An 11,417-nucleotide genomic window follows, 5' to 3' on the forward strand; every position below is an offset into this window, starting at 1 on the left:
CAATTCAAGGTTCAATTCGTGGTGGGAGATAGGGCAAAAAGCCACAGTTAGCGAGATTATTGCCACACGCACACACACACGCAATACACTAGGAGGCAAGATATAAATAACACACTGACCAAGGAGTTTTGAACGCGGACTCCACAAACCGGAGATCCCCGAAGGAAATAATTGCACATATTTTAAGATTCATTCACCATCCCATCCCATCCCCGCTCCGAGATTATCGCTCGCTGTCTGTCTATCTATCTGTCTGTCTGTCTATCTATCTATCTATCTGTCTATCTATCTGTCTGTCAATCTGTCTGTCAATCTCTCTATCTCTCTATCTATCTATCTATCTATCTATCTACTTCTCTCTCTCTCTCTCTATCTATCTATCTATCTACATATATATATATACATAAAGTTCTCGCATCCTCGATACTTAGGGGCATTTACAATAATCTCGCTTTGCACACAAACACCCACAAACCTCACTCCCCAAGCTGATTTCTGTTGAAGCCTCGCCGTCTGTATCTGGTAACAACTTGGTCTCCGCCAGCGACGCCCACATCCCAGGAACGAGTAAAGAAATCAGTAAAAAAATATAAATTCAGAGCACCTTTTTTTTCCCTAACCAGATTTAAAAACTTTGTTGAGGAGGTGGGTGGGGGTGGGGTGGGGGGTGGGGGGGGGGGGGGGGGAGAGGGAAGGAGAAGAGAAGGAGATGTCTTCAAGATCACAGCCAGAAGAGGGGGAAGGAAGAATGTTTTTTAGGAGAAAGCATTTGGCGGGACTCCTTGTGTCTTGTTGCTGCTTCTGATCATGACCATGATCTCTACATTTCAAAGACGGGTCTCTCTCTATCTCCCTTGTCCTCCCTCTCCCTGTACACCCCCCCCCCCCTTCTCCCCCACCCCTACCCCTCCCCACCAAAAAAAAATCAGGTCGACCACAGATAAATTGTGGTTTAAAGTCCGACCTTGCGTTAAAAAAAAAATATTCACTCTGTCTATATTAACAGAAAAATTACAGTGCGGGCCGGAGAGGCAAACAGGCAGAACAAACAACAGAAATAGTGATTGTGGGTGTGTGAAAAATCGTGCAATAAAAAAAACCCCACGGCGCCCACCCTCCCCGTTTTTACAAAGTTTACAAAGGAGCGAAGGGACCTGGGCCTGCGGTGCCGCAGCAATGATTCCCCTCCCTCCACTCCCGGCCGGAGGGATTTCAGGAGATGGTCACTCACCCCGCTTGTTTCGGTGATCATTCCGGCATCTACCCGCCTGAGTCGGTGCTTCCGCCGCCCTCAAGTTATTTTCCACTGAACCTGCTCAAGATTTCGTGTTTCACACACTCACTCTCACACTCACACACTCACTCACACTCACACACTCACTCACACACTCACACACACTCACACTCACACACACACTCACACACACTCACACACACACACACTCACACACACACACACTCACACACTCACTCACACACTCACACACTCACACACACACACACACTCACTCACACACTCACACACTCACTCTCACACTCACACACTCACTCACACTCACACACTCACTCACACACTCACACTCACAAACACACACACTCTCTCACACACTCACACACTCACACACACTCACACTCACACACTCACTCACACACACACACACTCACACTCACTCACACACACTCACACTCACACACTCACTCACACACACTCACACTCACACACACACACACTCACACTCACAAACACACACACTCTCTCACACACACACACTCACACACACTCACACACACACACACTCACACTCACACACTCACTCACACACTCACACACACACACACTCTCTCACACACACACTCACACACACTCACACACACACACACTCACACTCACACACTCACTCACACTCACACTCACACACACTCACACACACTCACACACACTCACACTCACACACTCACTCACACACACACACACTCACACTCACACACACACTCACACACACACACACTCACACACTCACTCACACACTCACACTCACTCACACTCACACTCACACACTCACTCACACACACACACACTCACACTCACACACACACTCACACACACACACACTCACACACTCACTCACACACTCACACTCACACACACACACACTCACACTCACACACTCACTCTCACACACACACACTCACACACACAGACACTCTCTCATACACACACTTTCACACACCCACTCACTCTCTCACACACACACTCTCACACACACGCACACTCACACACACACACACATACTGAGATTCGTCTCTTCCCCAAAAAAACCGGGTTGGTTGCTAACGGATTTAACTATTTTGGTCGAAATCAATAGAAAATCAGGTAGAGATTGGGGTTTCTTTTGTTCATAAAATCATAGAAAGTTACGGTACAGAAGGAGGCCGTTCGGCCCACCGTGTCCGTGCCGGCCGATAAAGAGCGATCCCCAGCCTAATCCCACTCTCCAGCTCTCGGTCGGTAGCCCTGTAGGTTACGGCACTTCAAGTGCCTATCCAAGTACTTTTTAAATGTGATGAGGGTTTCTGTCTCTACCCCCCTTTCAGGCAGTGAGTTCCAGACCCCCACCACCCTCTGGGTGAAAATATTTCCCCTCAAATCCCCTCTAAACCTACCAATTACTTTAAATCTGTGTCCCCTGGTTATTGACCCTCTCTGCTAAGGGGAAATAGGTCCTTCCTGTCCACTCTATCCCGGCCCCTCATAATTTTATACACCTCAATTAAATCTCCCCTCAGCCTCCTCTGTTCCAAAGAAAACAACCCTCAGCCTATCCAATCTTTCCTCATAGCTAAAATTCTCCAGTCCCGGCAACACCCTCGTAAATCTCCTGTTGCTGGTAAATTTGGGTTGTGTCTGTGTGTGTGAGAGTGAGAGTGTGTGTGAGAGTGTGTGAGTGTGTGTGTGAGTGTGTGTGAGTGTGTGTGAGTGAGTGTGTGTGTGAGTGAGAGTGTGAGTGTGTGTGTGTGTGTGTGAGAGAGTGAGTGTGTGAGTGAGAGTGTGTGTGAGTAAGTGTGTGAGTGTGTGAGAGTGTGGCTGTGTGTGTGTGTGTGAGAGAGTGTGAGTGTGTGAGAGAGAGTGTGTGTGAGTGTGTCTGTGTGTGTGAGTGTGTGAGTGAGAGTGTGAGTGAGTGTGTCTGTGTCTGTGTGTGAGTGTGTGAGAGAGAGTGTGTGTGAGTGTGTCTGTGTGTGTGAGTGAGTGTGTGAGTGTGTGAGTGAGAGTGTGAGTGAGTGTGTCTGTGTGTGTGTGAGTGAGTGTGTGAGTGAGAGTGTGTGTGCGTGTGTGTGAGTGTGTGTGAGTGAGTGTGAGTGAGTGTGAGTGAGCGTGTGTATGTCTGTGTGTGTGAGTGTGTGAGTAAGTGTGTGTGTGTGAGAGAGTGAGTGTGTGAGTGAGAGTGTGTGCGTTGTGTGTGCGAGATTGTGTGTGAGTGAAAGTGAGTGTGTTGTGTGTGTTGAGTGAGTGTGTGTGTGTGTCTGTGTGTGAGAGTGTGTGTGAGTGAGTGTGTGTGTGTTGAGTGAGTGTGTTTGTGTCTCTGTGTGTGAGAGTGAGTGTATTGAGTGAATGTGTGTGTGTGTGTGTGTCTGTGTGTGTGTGAGTGTGTGTGAGTGAGTGTGAGTGTGTTGTGTGTGTTGAGTGAGTGTGTGAGTCAGTGTGTGTGTGTGTCTGTGTGTGTGAGAGTGTGTGTGAGTGAGTGTGAGTGTGTTGTGTGTGTTGAGTGGGTGTGTTTGTGTCTCTGTGTGTGTGAGTGTGAGTGTGGGTGTGTGAATGTGTTGAGTGTGTGAGTGTGTGTTGTGTATCAATATGTGGGTTTGTGTGCAGGGAGCGCCTGGATTTTTTTGCAATTTAATTTTTTTTTTAAAAACCAACAACACACACCCCCAACTCGTGCCAAGAAGAAAAAAAAATCAAAGAGGGGAAATTGTCTCTGATACTCAGAAGAAGGTTAACGCCTGTTCCCGCATGAGTAACCTTTTCTTTTTCATCCGCCGATTCTGAAACCAGATTTTAACCTGTTGGTCACTGAGGATGAGCCGGTCGGAGAGCTCACGTCTCCTCTGACGGGTGATAAACTCATTCATCATGAACTCTCCTTCCAACTCGGCGATCTGGATCTTGGAGTAAGGTTTCCTCTTTTTCCGAGTGCGTGAGTGAAGTGGATACCAGGGCGCACCTGACCAGAGATCCAGAGAGAGAGAGAGGGAACAGGACACGATTAAGAGTTAAAGAATAACGGGAATGGGAGCAATTTTTAAATTTAAAAATCCGTTCTTAAATTCAACTATAATTGACACCCAAAAAAAAGTATGACTAAATATTGCATAACCCGGTAAAACTTTCAGGAGTGCGGTGCAGTCTAGGGGCGCAGGTAGATTTTTGCATGTTGCAATTATTTATCATAATCTCACAAAACATGCCAACCAATGTTGCAGGCACAGAACACGAGTAATCATCTCCCCCGCTGAGAATCAATGCTTGGAGGTCTTTTGGGATGCGTTCTTGACCCATATAAAGGTGTGCTTCGTATAAATGCAAGCGGATTTTTTTTTTTGCCTTTTGAAAATTGTGCAGGGGCGGGAGTCACCTGTTGCACTGCCAATGGGATGAAGGTGTGTGTGTGTGTGTGTCTGTCTGTCTGTGTGTGTGTGCCTGTGTGTGTCTGAGTGTCTGTGTGTGTGTGTCTGTGTGTGTGTGTGTGTGTCTCTGTGTGTGCGTCTGTCTGTGTAAGTGTGTGTGTGTGTGTGTGTGTCTGTGTGTGTCTGTCTGTGTGAGTGTGTGTCTGTCTGTGTGTGTCTGTCTGTGTGTGTGTCTGTGTATGTTTGTGTGCGTGAGGGGTGGTTTGAACCCGGTTGCCTCCAACCTCTTTATTGCACCGATTGCCCGCGGACAACCACTATTTACGCCCGAGTTTCCCCACGCTCCCCTCCCCTCCCCAACACCCCCCCCCCCACCCCTCGGGTCGCTTACCTGCAGTAGGTAGACCATTGCCCGGCGAGGAGATGGCGGAGTTGTTGGCCGAGTTGCTGTCCCCGTCGGCCAGGTGAGGCGAGCCGGAGTCCGGTGCCAGCGTGTGACAGGCTCCGCGGTCCCGGCACCCGGTCCCGGCGGCGCTGACGGTAACGGCGCCCGGGTACGGGTACTTGGCGAAGGCGGATTCGTCGTGCTCGGCGGCTACCGTGTGCGCCTGGCGGATCCTCGGCTCCCGTTTCAGGCAGGGGGCGGCGCATTCGGGGGCCGGCTCCCGGTAGAAGCCCTTCCCCGGCTCCTCGCATGTCCGGCTGAAGGCGGTAGGGCTGGCGCCGGGCAGGTAGGCAGCCGGGCACCCGTTGCAGGGCGGCTCGCCGCTGGACCAGGGCAAGGAGCAGACATTCTCCCGCCGCGGGTACGCCAGCGAGGGCAGACCGGACAGCTGGCCCCCGGCGGAGGCGCGGAAATTGGGAAAGTACAAGGCGTCCCCGGCGTGAATGCTCAGCAGCGGTCCCACAAAGCCCGGGCTCAGCAGGTTGTGCTCGCTCATGACCGCCGGCCGCGCCGAGACGCTCTACTTTTTAGTACCAGCCGGCATTAAACATAGTTAAACCGAGGGGTCGCCCTGATTGGGCGCCGGTGGTCATGTGGAGGCCATCTGGGATTTGGGCAAGTGCCGCCCCTCCCCTCCCAGAGTAACAAAAATACACCAACTCAACAAACCCCCCCTCCCCTCCCCACCAATCCCCTCCACTCACTCATCCATCCACCCCATGTAACAATGGATTAAGGATAGGGGCCCCTCTCCTCTCCCTCACTATCTCTCTCTGTCTCTCTCTCTCTCTGTCTCTCTCTGTCTCTCTCTCTCTCTGTGTCTCTCGCTCTCTGTCTCTCTCACTAGATGTCTCTCTGTCTCTCTCTCTCTGTCTGTCTCTCTCGCTCTCTCTCTGTCTGTGTGTGTGTCTCTCGCTCTCTCTGTCTCTCACTTTCTGTCTGTCTCTCTCTCTGTCTCTCTCTCTCTCTCGCTCACTCCCTGTCTATCTCTCTCTCTCTCTCTGCCTCTCTCTCTCTCTGTCTCTCTCTCTCTCTGTCTCTTTCTCTCTGACTCTCTCTCTCTCTCTCTGTCTCTCTCTCTGTCTCTCTCACTTTCTCACTCTGTCACTCTCTGTCTCTTTTTTCTCGCTCTCTCTGTCTCTGTGTCTCTCTGCCCCTCTCCTCTCTCACACTATCTCTCTCTATCTGTCTCTGGCTCCCTCTCTCTCCCAACTCCTATCATCTCCCTCGCTGTCTCTGTTTCTCCCTGTATTTCCCCCTCCTTCTGTCCCCATGTGTTTTGCTCTCTCTCCCTTTCCCCTTTCTGTCCCTCTCTGTCTTTCTCTATCATTTATCTCCCTTTCTCTATTTCCTATATTTCCCCCTTTCTTTATCGCTTTCTGTCACTCTTTCGTTCTCTTTCTTTACTTCTCCCTCTTTCTGTTTCTCTGTTTTTGCCTTACTCTTTAAGTCTGTCTCTTTATTAACCCTCTGTCTCTCTCTCCCTGTCTCTCTGTCTCTCTCTCCCCGTCTCTCTCCCTGTCTCTCTGTCTCTCTCTCCCTGTCTCTCTCTCCCTGTCTCCCTGTCTCTCTCTCCCCGTCTCTCTGTCTCTCTCTCTCTGTCTCTCTAACACTGACTCCGACAGTCGAAGCGGGTTCCCTCTTCACAAGCTCTCTCTTTTGAAAATAAACAAACGATACTGAACTCCAAGTTTAAGCCCATTGCCGTTCAACGCGCACGCTAATTAATTATGCCATTATGCAAGTCTGGGGAAATGGAGGTAACATCGCCGTTTTAAATCAAAGGTCTTTAACCCAATTAATGTTCAACACCGTTCAGTTAATTAAAATCAGTTTCTCGCAGTTCCCGTATACACACATATTCGCTGTCAAATCGCCATCAGCTCAACGCGTTTATAAATAATTCGATATATATAGAGCAGTCAAACGATTAAGTGCACGACGATGTGCAATTTAAAATATAAATAAGCGTTCACTGGGAATTAAACCTGTGACATCAACATTGCAACTTCATATCGTAAAATATATATTGTGGAATAGATATTGTAGAATATGTTACAGGATATATATTGTAGAATAGAAATTGTAAAATATATATATTGTAGAGAATATATTGTAGAATATATTTTATAGAATATATATTGTAGAATATACATTGTAGAATATAAATTGTAGAATAGATATATTGTAGAATATAAATTGTAGAATAGATATATTGTAGAATATACATTGTAGAGTATAAATTGTAGAATAGATATATTGTAGAATATACATTATAGAATATAAATTGTAGAATAGATATATCGTAGAATAGATATATTGTAGAATATAAATTGTAGAATACATATTGTAGAATATATATATTGTAGAATATAAATTGTAGAATAGATATATTGTAGAATATATATATTGCAGAATAGATATATTGTCGAATATACATTGTAGAATATAAATTGTAGAATAGATATATTGTAGAATATATATATTGCAGAATAGATATATTGTCGAATATACATTGTAGAATAGATATCTTAGAGTATATATTATCATGTTATTATTGTTTTTTATTATTATTTTTTATTTCAGTCTGATTAGATAGGGCATCATTTCTCGTGCGGTGTGAGCTGCATATGACCAACAGTCTAAATTAATGAAGGATAAACATCATGAGTTGCCCTCCCCGCCCTCAGCCGATTTCAAGTCAGACATGCACTCCCTCTCCCTCCCCGAGCTCACAGACTGACGGGAGCGGGGAAGAGAGGAAGGAGAGAGAGAGAGAGAGAGAGAGAGAGAGTGGAAGGACACCACATCGCCCCAGTTGAGCGTGAGGTGACGCGGTGGGAAACCGGGTCCCGAATACAAGGCGCCGGACTTTACATAGGGTTAGGAACTGGCGTGCCCCGTTTCTTTTTGCAGTGATTTCCTTATTCCATAATTCTTTGTGATAAATTCTACAATACACACACATATATATATATTCTACGATACATATTCTATATTCCACAATACCAACATCACGAAAACAGATTATCTAGTCATTTATCACATTGCTGTTTGTGGGATCTTGCTGTGCGCGCATTGGCTCTCGCGTTTCCTACATTACAACAGTGACCACACTTTAAATAAAAGTACCTCATTGGTTTTGAAAGCGCTTTGAGGTCGTGAAAGGCGACAATATCTATTCTACAATATATTCTCTACAATATATTTTCCACAATATAAATTCTAGCCTCTCTCTCTCTATATATATATCTATTCTACAATATATATTCTGCAATGTATATTCTACGATATATATTCTAATATATATATTCTACAAAATATATATTCTACAATATATACTGCAAGTATATTCTACGATATATATTCTAATATATATATTCTACAATATATATATTCTACAATATATTCTGCAATGTATATTCTACGATATATATTCTAATATACATATTCTACAATATATATAGTCTACAATATATACTGCAATATATATTCTACGATATATATTCTAATATATATATTCTACAATACATATATTCTACAATATATTCTGCAATGTATATTCTACGATATATATTCTAATATACATATTCTACAATATATATATTCTACAATATATACTGCAATATATATTCTACGATATATATTGTACAAAACATATTCTACAGTATAAATACTAGCATATGTAGATTATATATATATTCTATAATATACATATTCTGCAATATGTATTCTACAATATATATATTTCACAATATATGTTGTGGTATATATTCTACTCTATATATTTTAATATATATATATATATATATATTTGTAGTATTTTAAATGTCCTAGCTAATATTTATCCCTCAACCAACATCATTAAAAGACAGATTATCTGGTCATTTATCACACTGCACATTAGTTTAAATTCCACAATCCTTTCTTCCAAAAAGAGAATCTTTCTGTGTATGTGTGTGACATAAGGCGCTGTCGGCGCATATTTTTTAATCCCTGTAGGTCTGGGGCGTTTTAGGACTTAGATAATAAATGATAAACTCGTACACAGGTCGAACTGTTTCATCCAGGTCTGAAATCTGTGGCCAATGGACAGTTGTTCAACTCTCCCTCCCCTTCAGAAAAAAAAACTGTTTCTTTCCCACTTGCGATTTTTAAAAGAAAATATATAGTTTGCCTTTTTCTTAGAATCGCACACACGTGCCCTGTCGTAACATGATGGTGGATTTTACGTAACGATTATATTCTCAAACAAAATAATTTTTTTAATAATCGGTACCAAATACTGAGGGTCAATAGATTATAACGAAATTCCCAGAGCCTACATCTAACATTTTTAACTTAAGCGGGTTTTATTTTCCCTGCAACTTTGTGTTTCTGTATCTGTCTGTGTGTGTGTGTGATGTGTGTGTGTGTCTGTCTGTGTGTCTGTGAGTGTGTGTGTGTGTCTGTGTGTGTGTGTGAATATCTGTGTGTGTGTGTGATGTGTGTGTGAATATCTGTGTGTGTGTGTGTGTGTGTGTGATGTGTGTGTGAATATCTGTGTGTGTGTGTGTATCTGTGTGTCTGTGTGTGTGTGTGATGTGTGTGTGAATATCTGTGTGTGTGTGTGATGTGTGTGTGAATATCTGTGTGTGTGTGTGTGTGTGTATCTGTGTGTCTGTGTGTGTGTGTGATGTGTGTGTGAATATCTGTGTGATGTGTGTGATGTGTGTGTGAATATCTGTGTGTGTGTGTGTGTGTGTGTGTGTGTGTGAATATCTGTGTGTGTGTGTGTGTGTGTGTCTGTGTGTCTGTGAGTGTGTGTGATGTGTGTGTGAATATCTGTGTGTGTGTATAGATCTGCATGTGTCTGTCTGTGTGTGTGAGTGTGTGTGTGTCTGTGTGTGTCTGCCTGTGCGTGTGTCTGTATGTGTGTGTGTGTCTGTGTGTGTGACTGTGAGTGTGTGTGTGTGTCTGTGTGTGTGTGTGAATATCTGTGTGTGTGTGATGTGTGTGTGAATATCTGTGTGTGTGTGTGTGTGTGTGTGATGTGTGTGTGAATATCTGTGTGTGTGTGTGTGTGTGTGTATCTGTGTGTCTGTGAGTGTGTGTGATGTGTGTGTGAATATCTGTGTGTGTGTGTGATGTGTGTGTGAATATCTGTGTGTGTGTGTGTGTGTGTGTGATGTGTGTGTGAATATCTGTGTGTGTGTGTGTGTGTATCTGTGTGTCTGTGAGTGTGTGTGATGTGTGTGTGAATATCTGTGTGTGTGTGTGATGTGTGTGTGAATATCTGTGTGTGTGTATAGATCTGCATGTGTCTGTCTGTCTGTGTGTGTGTCTGTGTGTCTGTGTGTGTGTGAGTGTGTGTGTGTCTGTGTGTGTCTGCCTGTGCGTGTGTCTGTATGTGTGTGTGTGTCTGTGTGTGTGTCTGTGTGTGTGACTGTGTGTGTGTGTGTCTGTGTGTGTGACTGTGTGTGTGTGTGTCTGTGTGTGAGTGTGTGTGTTCCTGTCAGTGTGTGGGTCTGTGTCTGTGTGTGTGTGTGTTTCTGTCTGTGTTTGTGTGTCTGAGTGTGTGTGTGTGTCTGTGTGTGTTTCTGTCTGTGTGTGGGTCTGTGTCTGTCTGTGTGTGTGTGTGTCTGTGTGTGTTTCTGTCTGTGTGTGGGTCTGTGTCTGTCTGTGTGTGTGTGTCTGTGTGTGTTTCTGTCTGTGTGTGTATCTGTGTGTGTGTATGTTTCTATCTGTGTGTGTCTGTGTGTGTTTCTGTCTGTGTGTGGGTCTGTGTCTGTGTGTGTGTGTGTGTGTGTCTGTGTGTGTTTCTATCTGTGTGTGTGTGTCTGTCTGTGTGTATGTTTCTATCTGTGTGTGTCTGTGTGTGTTTCTGTCTGTGTGTGGGTCTGTGTCTGTCTGTGTGTGTGTGTGTCTGTGTGTGTTTCTGTCTGTGTGTGGGTCTGTGTCTGTCTGTGTGTGTGTGTCTGTGTGTGTTTCTGTCTGTGTGTGTGTATCTGTGTGTGTGTATGTTTCTATCTGTGTGTGTCTGCGTGTGTTTCTGTCTGTGTGTGGGTCTGTGTCTGTCTGTGTGTGTGTGTGTCTGTGTGTGTTTCTATCTGTGTGTGTGTATCTGTCTGTGTGTATGTTTCTATCTGTGTGTGTCTGTGTGTGTTTCTGTCTGTGTGTGATTCTGTCTGTGTGTGTCTGGGATGTCTGCTGGTATCCATGTATCTTAGGCGAGTCTCGGTAGGGCGCCTAGCCTCAGTGCAGCCAGAGACACATTCTGATTTTTGCTCAGCATTTCTCCGCCCCTAAACCAAACCTAAACCTTCATCATTTCTCCATTCTCCAAGGCGGCAAAAAAATAAGATATATT

The 11,417-nt window shown here is 44.9% G+C and overlaps 1 protein-coding gene across 3 annotated transcripts in view; it reads right to left on the reverse strand.

Annotated features, from left to right (window-relative positions):
* LOC147097192 (homeobox protein Hox-C12-like) overlaps positions 1 to 5,671 on the reverse strand; it is a 51,244-nt gene extending 45,573 nt beyond the window's left edge. The window contains exons 1-2 of one of the 3 annotated variants that reach the window (XM_085973065.1): positions 5,015 to 5,659; positions 4,060 to 4,220 (exon numbers count right to left, since the gene is read on the reverse strand). In XM_085973065.1, coding sequence (XP_085829191.1) covers positions 4,060 to 4,220; positions 5,015 to 5,564 — 711 coding nt within the window. In that variant the 5' untranslated portion in view covers positions 5,565 to 5,659. Of the gene's footprint in view, positions 1 to 475; positions 4,221 to 5,014 lie in introns of all 3 variants that reach the window. The other 2 variants (XM_085973066.1, XM_085973067.1) reach the window with 2 other exon arrangements.
* Positions 5,672 to 11,417: the final 5,746 nt, after the last annotated feature.

The sequence above is a fragment of the Somniosus microcephalus genome, chromosome 33, assembly GCF_052327205.1.
Source record: "Somniosus microcephalus isolate GS21.2 chromosome 33, FLI_Smic_1.0, whole genome shotgun sequence".
In the NCBI taxonomy this organism is placed as follows: domain Eukaryota; kingdom Metazoa; phylum Chordata; class Chondrichthyes; order Squaliformes; family Somniosidae; genus Somniosus; species Somniosus microcephalus.